The 16,965-nt window shown below is 40.0% G+C and overlaps 1 protein-coding gene across 1 annotated transcript in view; it reads left to right on the top strand.

Annotated features, from left to right (window-relative positions):
* SLC15A5 (solute carrier family 15 member 5) overlaps positions 1-16,679 on the top strand; it is a 64,094-nt gene extending 47,415 nt beyond the window's left edge. The window contains exons 8-9 of the mRNA XM_026678695.2: positions 10,248-10,356; positions 16,080-16,679. Coding sequence (XP_026534480.2) covers positions 10,248-10,356; positions 16,080-16,227 — 257 coding nt within the window. The 3' untranslated portion in view covers positions 16,228-16,679. The remainder of the gene's footprint in view (positions 1-10,247; positions 10,357-16,079) is intronic.
* The last annotated feature ends 286 nt before the right edge of the window (positions 16,680-16,965 follow it).

The following is a 16,965-nucleotide window of genomic DNA, read 5'->3' as shown; positions in this document are numbered from 1 at the left end:
TGAACACAAAATCGACCAAACCAAACATTTCAGTGGGAAAATATATTAAAAACAAAAGCAAGAATTTTGTTTAAAATAGTCTGATTTATTCTAGGAGAGCCTGAAATAAAATTTCAGAAAAACAGAATTTAGATAATTGCTTAATGCAAATAGGAATAGAAACAAATATTACTCTTAAAAACACTGAGCTTGTCTGCTGGAAAAATAAATATGTATTGGTTTATCATAATCAAAACCTGGCTTACCTCATTAGCAGTCATTGAAAACACACTGAAGTTTAAAAATCTACAAACATCAACTCCATCAACCAATCAAGAAATGACAACAGAGCCAACCTCCCCACCAGTATATATAGAGAGACGGCAGCTCCGATCACGGTTTGCTTGCACAAGCACGAAGCCAAAAGCACCAGCCTGAAGATGGCGAGTGGGACCTCGTCGAAACGTTGCCAAGATGCTCTCAATCTTACATGGGAAAAGACCCAAACACGCCAAGACCTGCATGTATTGCACATCCCCCAACATCCCACCCGTTCACCTCGATGTATGTTCGGCAGAATCTCACCTGCCATCATCAGGCTTCCTGTATTGTGTCTGCCTGACGTATTCTGACAGACGAACCCATTACAGAAAACCTGATGATGGCAGATTGGACTGCCGAAACGTTGCTACAACTTTAAAAGCACAACTACAATGATGTGGGAAAATACCTGAACAAAGCTGAATACCATACATGTAAGTACCAGAAAACTTAAGAAATACACACACACACACACACACACACACACACACACGCACATATATACACATATATACATCTCACATTTGGGAAATGAGCATAGATTAGGGGTGGGCAATTTTTCAAAGCAAGATTCAAGATGACAAGCATGGAATCTTTGCCTCTATATTTGTGGGAGCAAGCAAAACAAAATATAGGCAGTCCTCGGTGTACAACTACAAGTGAGCCAAAATTTCTATTGCTAAGTGAGACATTTGTTAAGTGAATTTTGCCTTTTTTAAATTACCTTTCCTGCAACAGTTGTTAAGTGAATCACTGCAGTTGTTAAGTTAGGAACACGGTTGTTAAGTGAACCTGGCTTCCCCATTGATTTTGCTTGTCAGAAGGTCGCAAACGGGATCACAAAACCCCAGGACATTGCTGCTGTCATAAACATGAGACACTTGCCAAGCATCTGAATTTTAATCATGTGACCATAGGGTTGTTGCAAGAGTCATAAGTGTGAAAAATGTTCATAAATCACTTTTTTCAATGACGTAACTTCAAACAGTCACTAAATAAACTGTTGTAAGTAGAAGACTATCTGTAGTAATTTGTTCTACCCAAAGCTACAATGGAGATCTTGATTTTCTTGGGCCTTGTGTAGCCTACAGATAGCCACTTCCAGAATATAGTTAGAATTGTCAATGTTTTGGCTTCTTCCTTTAAAAACAAAAGATGTTCTGTGTAGCAAACAATTGGTATAGTTACTCTCCCTCCCCGAAGACAATTTTATCTTCATTTTCACTTTGGATGCAGTGAGCTAGTCACGTTTAAGAAATCAAGGTTGCCATGGATTTGATTTATTTATTATTTAGATTTATGGGCTGACAAATCAAAAGACTGGAAGTGGTGTACAATGTTACAATAAAACAACGTAAATGAGACGATATCAACCTTTTCACCTCAGTATAGCAGTGAAAGTTGACCAAAGGTTTAACAATATTATGAAGCTTCTGTTTCTCCCTTTTTCACACATTTTTTGGATGTGAAAAATCCTGTCATCGCCTTAAAAGAATCATCAGCTCATTCCTTCAAGCGACTGTGGAAACCTTATAAAGCAAAAATTGCTCTGGTTAAAAGCAGTCAATAAATTATCGTAAAACTTGTTCTCCAAGGAGCCCCAAGTGAAATTGAGATTATCAGATTAGTTGTATTGTTGTCAAAGAAAACTTGATTAACCATCCCGTGTGGTCCCCAGGAGCAGAGTTCAATCTGAGGCAGTATTTTACCTTTACTTCCAGTTTAGTGACAAAGTGTGGATTATAGTTTTTAGGTGAAGCAGAGGGTGAAGTCTATAGCCTTGTTTTCATGAATGGAAGAACCTGTTCTTTTAAATTCCATTCTCTATTGCGGGGAATGTGAGTCTTCCATTAAGAGAGGGGTATGGGAATATCTTGGTATCTTTCAGGTAGGACTCATTTAGTGACTACCTCATTTAGCAACCATTTGCAATAATAACGGGGATGAAAAAGGAACTTTCTGACCAATCCTTGCATTTAAGGCCTTTGGGGAGGTATATAAATTTGCTTAATAAATAAAGCAAAGGAAAGGGACTGCTTCACTTAATGGTCTCAGTGGGTTTATTAAATGAGAACAATCTGTATTTGATCCCAAAATTTCTGTTCCTAAGTAAGATGTTGGTTAAGTGGGTTTTGCCCCATTTTGCAACTTTTCTTGCCACTGTTGTTAAGTGAATCACTGCAGGTGTTAAATTAGTAACCCGGTTGTTAAAGTGAATCTGGCTTCCCCATTGACTTTGCTTGTCAGAAGGTGGCATAATATGACCCCAGGACACTGCAACCATCGTAAATATGAGAAGCTGCCAAGCACCTGAATTTTGATCGTGGGGATGCTGCAATGGTCATAAGTGTGAAAAATGGTCATAAATCACTTTCTTCAGTCCTGTTGTAACTTCAAACTGTCATTAAACAAACAGTTGTAAGTCGAGGACTACCTGTATGCCACACAAATAGCCAGTTTGTATCCAGGATTGATTAACATTATCATGTTATATATTATTGCTGTTATTTGGAAACTATGCTGTTTGGCTTACTATATTAAATAAATTAAGAATTTTATTTTAATTTTTTGCTTTTATCTGAGTGAGTGGTTTGGGGTCCTAACCCATAAAAAGTTAGCCATGTTTTAGTCCTGGTGAAATTAACAACAACAAAAAAACCCTTAGATGGAACTATTTTGTATCCCATTATTTTTCAAATAAATTTGACTAGGATTAATTTTGTGTTGAGATTTTAGTACAGAAACAAATGTTACCAATACTATATTGTCCTTTTATGCATATGGAAGAACTACCCTTCAATCTGATTTCTAAGAAGTGATTCTAAATTATAACAGTCTGGACCATTGACTGGTCCTGAACAGAGGTGGGTATTCAGCAGGTTCTGATCAGTTCTGGAGAACCAGTAGTGGAAATTTTGAATAGTTTGGAATACCGCCTCTGACTGGCCCCGCCCCCATCTATTCTCTGCCTCCTGAGTCCCAACTGATCAGCTGGGTCTTCTTTGGTTGCCCTGCACAGGAGAACGGAGCTGGAAAGCAGGTTAGTGGGGTGGGGAGGGAATGGGGATTTTACAGTATCCTTCCCTCTGGAATGGGGAGGGAATGGGGATTTTGCAGTATCCTTCCCCTGCCATGCCCACCAAGCCATGCCACATCCACCAAGCCACACCCACAGAATCGGTAGTAAAAAAATTTGAATCCCACCACTGGTCCTGAATTAATTTTGAATCCAAATATCCCAGTCACCACAAGGGCACAGAAGTTAGAAGTTCCAATACTTCAACCTTGGCAACTTAAAGGTGTGTGGACTTTAATTCCCAGAATTCCCTAGCTAGCTTGGGATTCTGGGAATTGAAGTTCAGATATCTTCCAGTTGCTAAGATTGAGAAACACTGACTGAATCATTATTTTCCTCCAGTAGTAGCATCTTGTTCATCCAGAGTTGTGTTATACTAGCAAAGTGGATAAGATACTCACTTAGAGGCTTAAGTGATGCTAATCACTTTTTTTAAAAATCACATCTCTGAAAGATAGTGTGAATATGATAAAATAAGACTTTTTCAGAAGTTGGATGAGTGCAAACAGATGACAAGTGACAGTGATATTTTCAGTACACATTGAGGAAGCTGGTTTCTGAACACTCTTGTGCATCCCTTGACATTTTAATGAGATGTAGAATAAATCTTATTCCCACCATCCCTCCCCCTTGACATACATACACACACACACACTGTTATGGAAGTAACTTTTCCCAAAGTTCTGGTGTGAACTCATATACTGTGACTTGGGTTGGTTGCTAAGAGTGAAGGAATTTGGTCTGAGCCAATTCATTACTGTATACATAACAACCTGAAGCCACAGCTTCTAGTTCTTTAGCTGATGTTGACCTTTACACACACTGACTTCTTGTCATGTCCCTGTCGGAATCTGATTCCAAGGGGGAGGCCAAGGAGCTGACAGGGAGTGGGAGTGTGGCTCCGTTGGCTGTGGAAGAAACTGGGGAAGGGCACACAGTCTGGCTGGGCAGAGCAGGGGAGAGGTAGAGGTAGAGCAAGGCAGAGGGAATTCAGAGAAAGACCCAGGTCCAACCCCTCTTCATCCTAGGGCACGCAGGGAGGAACAGAGAAGGGAGCAACGTGAGTTGCGTGGCTTATGGGGGAGGAAAGGGCCCTGATTCCCTTCATTAGCTGCAGTTTGGAACACAATGTTTAAAAAGGGAGTTTGAGCACAGCAACTTGTTGGAAACAAATCGTGTATTATCTTGTTTTGTCGAGGCTTATCTGGGTTCCTGGCGTCTTCCCAACTACGTGTGTTTTGTTGGCCTTTGAAGTCTGAAATTCCTTATCCTGCCCTGTCCAGTTAATTGCTGCAGCGTGGTTTATGTGGATTTTTATTTACGGTTCATATGTACTTTGTTTTCGAACTGAATTTCCTCCACTTAAAGACTGTTCTTGAGAGAGTTTTTTCTCCAGCCGAAGGTAACAGGACATTGGGGGCAAAGTTGGAGGTATTAAAGGGACTTTTCTTACTTATTTGACTATGTTGCCTTTGTGCCACGCCCCGGGTCATCATAGTTATTCCCAAGAACTGAGATGTTGTAATATATTATTAATATTATTCCTTCTAATTCACATGATAGTGGAATCTTACTAGTTCACCATAAAATCCTGGCCCACAGCTTTCTTCCAGTATATCATGATAATGGCAATTGTTGAGATGTGGGATGTCTATTCTCAGTCATCCAGGTCATACTTGTCCCAAAGATGCTTTTTCAAAAGGCAACTGGATTACCTTGGTTTTTTTCCCCTTGAAGACGCTTTGCTTCTCATCCAAGAAGCTTATTCAATTCAGTTCATTCACTGCCTGTTTTGCAAAGCACATATGATAAGAAGAACCCAATTAGTTAAGAGTAAATGGGTTAATAATATTAAGTTAATATTAAATAATGAATATTAATATGATTAAACCTTTATGCTATTTATAACATTAAATTATTAAATGTAATATGAATAAATTTAATATTAGTTAATATTAAATTAACAATGAGAAGACAGATGCTTAAGCATCCAAAAAGGAATACAAAGGTTAGAGGCTTCGATAAGGAGAACAGCATTTTGGAGGTTTTTAGACTTATAGGAAAGAAGCAAGCAAGCAAGAGCCTCCTGCAGGCAGTCTTAAGCTAAAGGGGGAATTTAAGACTATAAATCTAACAATCTGTGGAAAATAGAGCCGAGGAATAAAAAGAGAGTGGCTTGCTTGAAAGCTGTGCTTATATAATGCCCCTAGGATTCAAGTGGATAAATGGTGAAAGAATTGATGCTGCTGGAGCGACATCTCCACCAGAAGCGTGACCCAAAACTGCTGTGAATGTACAGGTAGTCCTCAACTTACATCTGTTCATTTAGTGACCATTCAAATTTAAAACAGCAACACTGCGGGAAAAAATGACTAATGACCCCATTCTTCACATTTAGAATGAACTCTGGTGGCGCAGTGGTTAGAGTGCAGTACTGCAGGCTACTTCTGCTGACTGCCGGCTGCCTGCAATTTGGCAGATCGCATCCCACCAGGCTCAAGGTTGACTCAGCCTTCCATCCTTGCAAGGTGGATAAAATGAGGACCCAGATTGTTGGGGGCAAGATGCTGACTCTGTAAACTGCTTAGAGAGGGCTGTGAAGCACTGTAAAGTGGTATATAAGTCTATGTGCTATTGCTATGACCATTGTAACATCCCCATGGTCATGTGATCAAAATTTGGATGCTTGGCAGCTGGCTCATAGTTATGACAGTTGCAGGGTGCCACGATCCCCTTTTGTGACCTTCCGATAAACAAAGACAATGGGGAAACCAGACGGTTACTCACTTCACAACTGCAGTGATTAACTTAACAACGGTGGCAAGAATTGTCGTAAAATTGGGCAAAGCTCACTTAACAACTGTCTCGCTTCTCAACAAACCAAACTTTGAGCTCGGTTTATAAACCGAGGACTACTTGCATGTGAAATCCCTCCCCCCTCCCCCCAAAAGTGGTCTCTGATTTCATTTGGCTCTGATTCCACCCATCATCCTCATATACGGGTAGATAGCAATAGCACTTAGACTTATATACCACTTTATAGTACTTTACAGCCTTCTCTAAGCGGTTTGCAGAGTCAGCCTATTGCCCCCAACAATCTGGGTTCTCATTTTACCCACCTCAGAAGGATGGAAGGCTGAGTTAACCTTGAGCCTGGTGGGATTCGATCTGCCGAATTGCAGGTAGCCAGCAGCCAGCAGGAGTAGCCTGTAGTACTGCACTCTAACCACTGCGCCACCAAGGCTCTGTAGATGTTGACTTAGGACCACAAATGGAGCCAAAATTTCCATTGCTAAGCAAGGCAGTTTTTAAATGAGTTGTGCTTCCTTTTGTCACCTTTTTTTGCCATGGTTGTTAAGTGAATTATTGCAGAAGTTAAGTAAAACACGCAATTTTTTAAGCAAACCCGGCTACCCCCGTTGACTTTGCTTGTCAGAAACCAGATGGGAAGGTCACTGAAAGGGATCACATGACCCCAGGATGCTGCAAACTTTTGTAAATACCTGTTGGTTGCCGAGTGCCTGAATTTGGATCTGGGGATGCTGCAACAGTTGTTAGCGCTAGGACCAGTCATGTAAGCCAATTTTTCAATGGTGTTATCACTTCAGATGGTCACCAAATGAACGATTGCAAATTGAGGATTATCTGCAATGTGTTCTCTGCCGTTGTGGAGGAAAATCCAGGGAGAGAGAATCTGAATTGCACTGTCTTTAGCAAAAGAAAGTTGGAAGGAAGAAAGTAAGACAGCTGTCAGTCAAACCAATACGGGCGTGTTACCTAGAGACCTGCAAAAAGACTTTTGATGTAGCGGACTCTGAGACTGACCTTGAGAGACAGGAAGAACAGCTGAAGACCAGATAATGATTAGATAAGAGAACTCTGAGTCCAAAACATGAAGGAAGCATCTCAGAAAAGACCCTCTTTAGTTTTCTGGAACTTAAAGTGTGAGAGGCTTAAACCTTATGAGCCGCAGTGGTGCAGTGGTTAGAATGCAGTACTGCAGTCTACTTCTGCTGCCTGCCAGCTGCCTGCAATTTGGCAGTTCAAATCTCACCAAGTGTTGTGGCCCGTCAGCCTCCAGCAGAGCTGGCAGCAGACTCAGAGGATGAGGAGGTTGGGAGAAACTTGGGCCAGTTCTGGAGTCTTGAGAAGGCTCTGATGGATGCTCTGCGTCAGAAGCAGAGATAGGGCCAGGGCCGTCCAACATTTCCAAGCTGCCTTCAGAGTCGGAGATAAATGAGGAAGAAGAACAGCTGGGGCCTGTTCCAGATGCGCATATGCGCAGAGCTGTCAGGAGACAACAACTGAGGAATAGGGGCCGACTCGGGAAGAAAGACACACATGGACACTAAATGGGGAATAAATAGAAGCAAAAGTGGAGTGGTGGTTGCAGGAGACAATAGTTCGTATTTTTTTCGGATGATTTGCTTATTGTGGTTCGTGCCTTTTTACCCAGGAATTAATTTACAGCTTTGCGACCTGAAGCTCTGAATCTAGCAAGGACTGATAAGGTCTGATCTTGCAATTAACCCTTGGAAGGATTATTGCCTGGATTTTTCTGTGTGTGAATGCCATACATTCACAGTAACTAAATAAAGAGGGGTTTTCGGGACAAGGAATCTGTTTCTTGGTTCTGCTAAGGCTGGGTCAGAACACCAGGCTTAAGGTTGACTCAGCCTTCCGTCCTTCCGAGGTGGGTAAAATGAGGACCCAGATTGTTGAGGGCAATAGGTTGACTCTGTGAACCGCTTAGAGAGGGCTGTAAAAACACTATCAAGCGCTATATAAGTCTTAAGTGCTATTGCTATTGCTAAAGGCAGGAAGGGGAGAAGTGCTTTCAGGCCTACAAGATTCCATCACTGTAACTTTACGGTAAAAGTAGCATTAATAGCATTATAAGGAGAGGTGACCTTAGACAAGGAAATAGAAGTTTAGAGCCCATTTGCTCTCCTTCCCTCTTTTGCTTCTACTGGTCAATAAGTTTACACTGCAGAAACCTCACTTGTGCAAGCTGAATCTCAGCTGATTATTCTGCAGATCTTCTAACTAGAGGGTTAAGATGCCATGATTTGTCAAGGAGAATTATGTCTGGTTTGGTTCTGCAACCCAGCAAGACAGGCACAGACTTCAGAGAATAATTAGAACTGCAGAAAAAAACAATTGCTACCAACCTGCCTTCCACTGAGGACCTGTATGCTGCATGAGTCAAAAAGAGGGCTGTGAAAATATCTACAGACCCCTCACATCCCGGACATACACTGTTTCAACTTCTACCTCCAAAACGACGCTATAGAGCACTGCACACCAGAACAACTAGACACAAGGACAGATTTTTCCCCAAACACCATCACTCTGCTAAACAAATAGTTCCCTCAACACTGTCAAACTATTTACAAAGTCTGCATTACTATTACAACTATTAATCTTCTTATCACTCCTTATCACCCATCCCCTCCCACTTGTGACTGTATGACTGTAATTTTGTTGCTTATATCCTAATGATTTTTATTGACTGTTTCCTAGTATGATTTAATTGCTTATTGTACCCTATGACTATTATTAAGTGTTGTACTTTATGACTCTTGACAAATGTATCTTTTCTTTTATGTACACTGAGAGCATTTGCACCAAGACAAATTCCTTGTGTGTCCAATCGTACATGGCCAGTAAAGAATTCTGTTCTGTTCTATTCTATTCTATTCTATTCTATTCTACTCTACTCTATTCTATTCTATTCTATTCTATTCTATTCTATTCTATTCTATTCTATTCAGATGTTTAAGTGGAAAAGACGAAGGGTAGGAGGGACAAGGGCTGGGCTGGTGTTTAATCAATTCATGTAAGGATATTTTCTAAAGCAGTGGTCCCAAATACTTGGTCCATGGACCAGCACTGGGCTGCTGCATATCAGCAACTGGGCTGCACAAACAAGCAAAGCCTTGTCCACTGGTCGCAGGCAGCATGCAAAACCACCCCCCTTCCAGTCCACAGAAAAAACTTTCTCCACGGAACCAGTCCCTGGTGCCCAAAAAGATTGGGGGCCACTGTGCTAAAGCTAAAATAGACAACATGGCAACGGTGGGATTCAAATTATTTACTACTGGTTCTGTGGACATGGCTTGGTGGTTGTGGTGTGGTGTGGCTTGGTGGGCGTGGCTTGGTGGGCATGGCAGGGAAAAGATACTGTAAAATCCTCATTTCCTCCCCACTCCTGGGGGAAGGTTACTGCCAAATCCCATTCCCTCCCCACCCCACTAACCTGCTTTCCAGCTCTGTTCTCCTGTACAGAGCAACAAAAGAAGACCTAGCCAATCAGCTGGGACTCGAGAGGCAAACAATAGATGGGGACGGGGCCAATCAGAAGTGGAATTCCAAACTACTCAAAATTTCCACTAGCGGTCCTCTAGAACTGGTCAGAACCGGCTGAATATCACCTCTGCAACCTGGGGTGTCACCAGAGTTGGCAGAAGTCATTTCCCTTTTCTTGAATTGTGGCATGTTATAAGGTGCATTAAGGTTCCCAGAGGTTTAATACATCTGTTTTAAGTTTTTTTTTTTTAAGGGCGAAGGAGGGAAATGAACTATTGAAAATTGCCACATTGCTGCTGCATTTGACAGTGCTATCTTAAGGAGCTCTAAGAATGTCAAAAATGAATTGGGGGCCTCATGAAGGCTCTCAGCTGCCCATGACATCTTAGAATAAGAAGGTAATCATACTGAAACTGACCCATAATCCCATAACAGAACAATAATTCTGCAGTTATGGGACTGGGCCATAAAACCCCATTGCAAGCAGACTTTGGTAAATCCTTTTCTTCTTTGCTTGGATTGTCACTTAATACGTGTATATTTCTTTCCCCCATTCTTCTAGGGGAGTGGTTTCCAAACATTCTAAATGAGGGTAAATTTGAGAGGTTTTTCTTCTTCCTGGCCTCATTAATGATTGTGAACACTTTGGGCTTCTGGACCATTTCACACAAGTAAGTCCTTTTAACTTTTCAGCTCTTGTTATTTATTTATTTTATTTATTTTATTTATTTGATTTGTCAATTGTTTACAAGATAATAAGTACAAGTGTATACATAGTTGTGAATATATGAAATGGGTACATATAAGAAAAATAAAAGAATAAGAGAAACAATAGGACAGGGACGGTAGGCACGTTGGTGCGCTTATGCACGCCCCCTACAGACCTCTTAGGAAAGGGGTGAGGTCAATAGTAGACAGTCTAAGGTTAAAGTTTTTGGGGTTTGGGGAAGAGACTACAGAGTCAGGTAGAGTATTCCAGACATTGACCACTCTATTGCTGAAGTCGTATTTCCTGCAATCAAGTTTGGTGCGGTTTACTTTGAGTTTGTATCTGTTGTGTGCTCTTGTGTTGTTATGGTTAAAGCTGAAGTATTCATTGACAGGTAGGACATTGCAATGTATGATTTTATATACCATGCTTAAGTCGGACCGAAGACGGCGTAATTCGAGGTTTTCTAGTTTTAGAATTTCGAGTCTGGTGGCATAAGGTATTCTACAACGGTAGAAGAGTGGAGAACTCTTCTTGTGAAATACTTCTGGACTTTCTCAATTGTGTTAATATCACATACGTAATAAGGATTCCAGACTGATGAACTGTATTCGAGTATTGGTCTAGCAAATGTTTTGTATGCTCTGGTTAGTAGTGAGATATTACCAGAGAAAAAGCAACGTAGGATTAGGTTAACAACTCTTAATGCCTTTTTGGCTATGTAGTTGCAGTGGGCTCTAGCACTTAGATCATTAGAGGTGAGTATTCCCAGGTCCTTTACAGAGCTTGGGTCATCAACAAGATCTTGACTATTCAGCTTGTATTTTGTTTTCTGATTTTTTTTACCAATATGTAAGACAGAGCATTTATTTGTTGAGATTTGAAGTTGCCATATGTTTGACCATTCAGATACATAGTCTAGGTCTTTTTGTAGGGTAGTAGTATTGTCTGTGGTATTGAACAGCTTTACATCATCAGCGAAGAGAACGCAATTGCTCTTGATATGATCACAAAGGTCGTTTATGTAGATTATGAAGAGAGTTGGTCCTAGAACACTGCCTTGGGGAACACCACTATTGACAGGTACTGGATTAGATAGGGCGTTCCCAATTTTGACCATTTGTTGTCTTTTTGACAGGAATGCTTCTATCCAGTTATTCAGTTGTCCAGAGATACCATAAGATTTTATTTTTAGGAGTAGTTTGTCGTGTACCACTGAATCAAAGGCTTTGCAGAAGTCTATGTAGATTGCGTCTATTGCTTTGCCCTGGTCGAGTTGTGTAGTCCATATGTTTTTGCAGTGTAAGAGTTGCAGATTACAGGATAGTTTTTTTCTGAAACCAAATTGTTTATTGGAGAGTAGGTTGTTTGTCTCTAAATGGAGGATGATGGATTGGTTAATAATTGATTCCATGACTTTACAGGTGACGCAGCATAAGGAGATTGGTCTGTAATTTTCAACTAGGCTTGGGTCTCCTTTTTGAAGATAGGGATGACTGTGGCTTGTAACCATAGGTTAGGCAAGGAGCTGGTATCTTAAATCTTGTTATCTTAAATCTTTTTTAGAACAAGTCTGTCGGTAAATTGAAGAAATATCCTCCTAATGGCTACTTTCAAATGGTTCCTGTACAGAGAACAGCCAGTAAATCTGACCTTGATATTAGAGATAGCTCTCAATTTATGACCATAATTGATCCCAAAATTTCTCTTGATAAGTGAGACAGTTGTTAACGGAGCTTTGCCCCATTTTACGACCTTTCCTGCCACAGTTGTTTAAGTGAATCACTGCAGTTGTTAAGTTAGTAACTCAGTTGTTAAGTGAATCTGACTTCCCCCTTGATTTTGCTTGTCAGAAGATTACAAAAGATGATCACATGACCCCGGGACACTAAAACCATCAAAAAGAGGAACCAGTTGTCAAGCATCCAAATTTTGATCATATGACCCCTCTGGGGATGCTGCAATGGTTGTAAGTGTGAAAACTGGTCATGAGTCACTTTTTTTCAGTGCCATTGTAATTTTGAACATTCACTAAATGAATGGTTGTAAGGCAAGGACTGCCTATTTATGAAATGGAATGGAGTGGAGTTGAATAAGGAAGAGAAGAGAAGAGAAGAGAAGAGAAGAGAAGAGAAGAGAAGAGAAGAGAAGAGAAGAGAAGGAATAAGGAATAAGGAATAAGGAATAAGGAATAAGCATAGAGTGGAATAGAGTGAAATAGAATAGAATAAGAATAGAATAAGGAATGGACTTCTGGTTTGAGCCTCTTCGTGGACAGACCGAAATCGCGATCATGCGCGGTTTCGATCTGTGCTCGCCGCTGGAGCGCCCCGAGCCAGCTGGTTTCGGAGCTAAGCCACCCCGTAGAGGTGGTGAAGAGGGGGGAGACTGCCAGCAGGGTTGAGGAGAGCCGCATCTCTCCTCCTCAGCTGGCCATTACTCCCTTTCCCGAAGGCGGTTGCAGCGGTGGTCAGAAATGGCAACCTCAAAGAAGAACTCAACCGGAAAAGAATGTGCAGGAGGAAGATAAGAAGAGAAAGTTTTGGTTGACCGGGTTAAACTGCAAAAGCAACAACCAAGGTATCCTGGAATTTAAACTAAAAAAAACCCGTAACATTGTTCCCAAAGAAGACTTTGAAGCAGCAAAGGAGAGAGAAAAGGGAAAGGATTTGGGTTTTTTTTCTTCTCTCCCTTTCCCTATACTGACAGTTAAGAGATTTAAATAAGAAATTGGAAAAAAAATCCACTTTGACATCAATAGGCATTTAAGCTGAAAATAAAATGTCAAAGGGATAATAAAGATTTCTGGGTACTTAAAAGCTTTTAAAAGCAGGAAAGGAGAGAAAAAGAATAAAAGGGCAGGATCTGGAAAAAAGGGAGGAGACTGCCTGGAATTAAAAGGAATTTACAGTAAAACCTCAACAAGACTTCTAAAAGATACATTTTAACTGAAACTTGGCAACAAAATAGTAGAACCCCAGGAAAAGAAAGTGGAAAAAAGAAGCATGAAGAAACAGCTTGGGTGTATTAGGATTATTTGTTGATCTCTGGATTCTTGGTTAATGCATTTGAATGACTAAAATCAATCGGGTGGTTGTTTAAAAGTGTTTAAAATGGCACTACTTTTAGATGAACTGAAAATGGAACTTAAAAAGTACAAAGAAGATGCACAAGAAGGGAGAGGTTCTTTTGGCTTCATATTTCAATTCTTAGAAATGGAGATCTGGAACTATGAGAAACAAGAAATGCCTGCAGAACAAGAAGACTGGGACAAAAAAGAAGCCATCTTTAATGAACAAGTAATTTTATGTGGGGAAAAAAAAGGAAAGGGGGGAAAGAGAATGAAAAGTTTAAGATTTGAAAAAACAACCAAGAAAATGAAGAATAGTTTGAAAAATAAGTATAATATTAGAAAGCAACAGAAGAGGGGAATACAGAAGAGAGAATTAGAAGTGCAGAGACAAGGGGGTAAAAAGGGGAGGGAGAAGAAGAGAGGGAAGAAGGGAAGTAAAAGAAGTTATAAAGGACAGAAACAAGATATGGAGAAACAGGGCCTATTTAGAGATAATGGGTGAAAATTTAATTGAAAAAGGGATACTGCAAAGGTACATAAGATAGTATTATTATATTAGAAATAGAAATAATTTTAGAAAATATGAAACAATGTATGATTAAAATGATGGATAAAATAGTTATTGTAATCTAGTGAAATGTTTGTTAATAAATAAATGAAATAAAATAAATGAGAGAATTGAATTAGGAAAGGATGGGAACATTTTAATTGTTTAATGCTTTATAAAATATAAGGGAAGAGAAATAGGGGGGGAAATTAATTACGGAAAGCTTATAAGTATTCCCAAGGAAGTATGATATTTAATTGAAAAGAAATGTTAAAAATGTTAAGACTTTAATGAATATTAATGATAGAACTAAATTGGAATGGAATTGGAATGGTTTTAATTACATATATTTATAATCACTTTTTAAGAATATAGTGTGTATTTTAAGAATGTACCAAGCAGAATTCAATTGGAAGTTATGTATTATATTGAATGTTATAACCTCAAGGTATATATTGAAGCTTAAATAAGAGTTGAATGGATAAAATTAAAAGATATAAAGGTGTCATACTCCAATTAGTAACTACAGGAGAAATTTTGTTTAATGAGAAAAGAATATATGAAATTGAAACAGGACAGACAAAAGTATAAATATAATGATTTGAACTGAGATGAGATAATTAAAATAAAATTGAGAAAATTAAGAGAGGAGAAAAACTATGTAGAAAATGTAAAACAGTAATAAGATATGGAATATAACATAAAAGTGAGCATGCAATTGAGTTTGTGTCTGTATGAAGAAGTGTAACCCGGGACCATGCTATTTTCAAAAAAAGATGTTTTATTTGTATTATGTTTTTGGTTTTTTTGTGAAATCCCAAATATTTTTTTTTTTAAAAAAAAAGAATAGAATAAGGAATAAGAGTAGAGTGGAATAGAATAGAATAAGGAATAACAATAGAATAAGGAATAAGGAAATAGAATGGGATAGGGTAGGATAGGATAGGATAGGATAGGATAGAACACAATCAGTGTTGGAAGGGATCCTGGAGGTCACCTAGTTCAACCCCCTTCTTGAACAGGAGACCCTATACCTGCAATGGCGAACCTATGGCGCATCTGCACAGGTACACAGAGCCATTTGTGCAGGCATGGGAGCCCCAGACAAACTTCCCTCACTGTGCATGCGTGCACTGCACAGCGCTGATTTTTGGCCCATTTGAGGCCTTTTTCGGCCTCCCAGAGGCTTGAGGAAAGCCTCTGCAGCCTTTGCAAGCTGAAAAATAGGCCCATTTCATCGCTTCCTATATTTCCAGAAATACTGGAAGTGATGAAATTGGCCCATTTTTCGGCCAGCAAAGGCTGCAAAGGCTTCCCTCAAGCCTCTGGGAGGCCAAAAAAGGCCTCAAATGGGCCAAAAATCAGCTGGGAGGCACAGTGCAGGTAAGGGGGTGGGGGATTGCGTGCACATGCACAGGGGACGTTGCCTTCTGGTACTGGCATGCAAAAAAGGTTAGCCACCACTGCTGTATACCATTTCAGACAAATAACTGTCCAGTTTCTTCTTGAACGCTTGCAGTGTTGGGGCATCCACAAGGAAGCCATTCCATTGGTTGATTGTTCTCACTGTTAGGAAGTTTCTCCTTCATTCTAGCTTGCTTCTCTCCTTGATTAGTTCCCACCCATTTTCTTCAGCCATAGACAACCTCATCTCATTCTGGGTGACTAGTCTGTCTCTCTTGCCTGGGAGTGGTTTCTGTCTTATAAAATGTTCTTCCATGGTTTAGTAACTGCTGAATCCGACGATGTGGGCTCCATTGCTTAGCGTTTTGACGTGGAACTTTCTCAAACCAGCGTGGTTCTATCAGAAATGATGCTTACATTTGAGGAGCATGCAGTTGTCCACCTCCCAACTCTTCAACTTTCTTTTGACAAGACAACTTTATCCTTCCACACGAAGAATCTGGCCAGATGTTCCTGACAGCCAGGATGAACTCTTGTTTTGATTTAGCAACTCTCCCTTTCTCTCTGATTTTTTTTTCTTATATCAGACTTTGAAGACATTAAGCACATCCCTATGTTTTATAGCGCTGCAAAAGAGGTTTAATTTATTTTTGCTTTGCAGATATAATAATCTTCAGGAAGACTATGATGAAGGATTCAGAGGAAGCCTTCTTCAGGAGCAGCTTTTACAGCATGAGAAATCACTTAAATTTTATGATAGCATCCTGGTTTGCCCCTCTCCTTTATCCCGGATGGAAAGTCTCCTATGAACTTACGCTCTGAAAACAACCGGCTGAGAACTTGGTCTACTCTGTCTTCAGATTATTGCCTATCAGATTTTAATGATGTCTTCCTTTCTTTGTTTATGGATTGACTTAGCAATAGTGGGTCGTAGTTTGTCTTTTTCATGTCTGCTTCTCTCTCTGAAAATTAATTGTATAAGTTCAGGACTTAACACCTGAACGATTCTAAATCCATACGTCTCATTCCTTTTCCTATCACTGAGAGCTTCCTGGGTGACAAAGCCTTTTAATAAGGCACCTTGATGTTTTCTAATGTCATGCTCCATATGTAGTACGGCTACCAGATCTGGTCTGCAAAAGTCCTGATGTTGGCATCACAGCATTACAGATTTCTTGTTTCTCTTTGCTGCTGTGGTAGTAGTCATCCAGATTTTTGCAGACTTTACTAGATAGTCCTGCATGTGGAGCATGGGTGAGGAACTATGGCCCTTTTATGACTTGTGGACTTCAACTCCCAGAATTCCTGAGCCAGACTCAGGAATTCTGGGAGTTGAAGTCCACAAGTCATAAAGGGGCCATAATTCTTCACCTCTGAAGTAGAGATATACCCATCTTCAAAGGAACAGCTGTATAGAGGGAGTTATATGAAATGTTACTAGCTCCAAAGTCATTTTAGAATGATGAGTTCATTCTAAAATGACTTTGAAGCTAAAGTCAGAAAACTTATCTTTCACTGTACAACTTTCCCTTTGAAAGACTATTTTT

This window comes from Notechis scutatus, chromosome 6, assembly GCF_049901735.1.
Source record: "Notechis scutatus isolate UNSWTSFEM ecotype Mainland chromosome 6, rNotScu1.2, whole genome shotgun sequence".
In the NCBI taxonomy this organism is placed as follows: domain Eukaryota; kingdom Metazoa; phylum Chordata; class Lepidosauria; order Squamata; family Elapidae; genus Notechis; species Notechis scutatus.
This window is presented reverse-complemented; position numbering and strand designations above follow the sequence as displayed.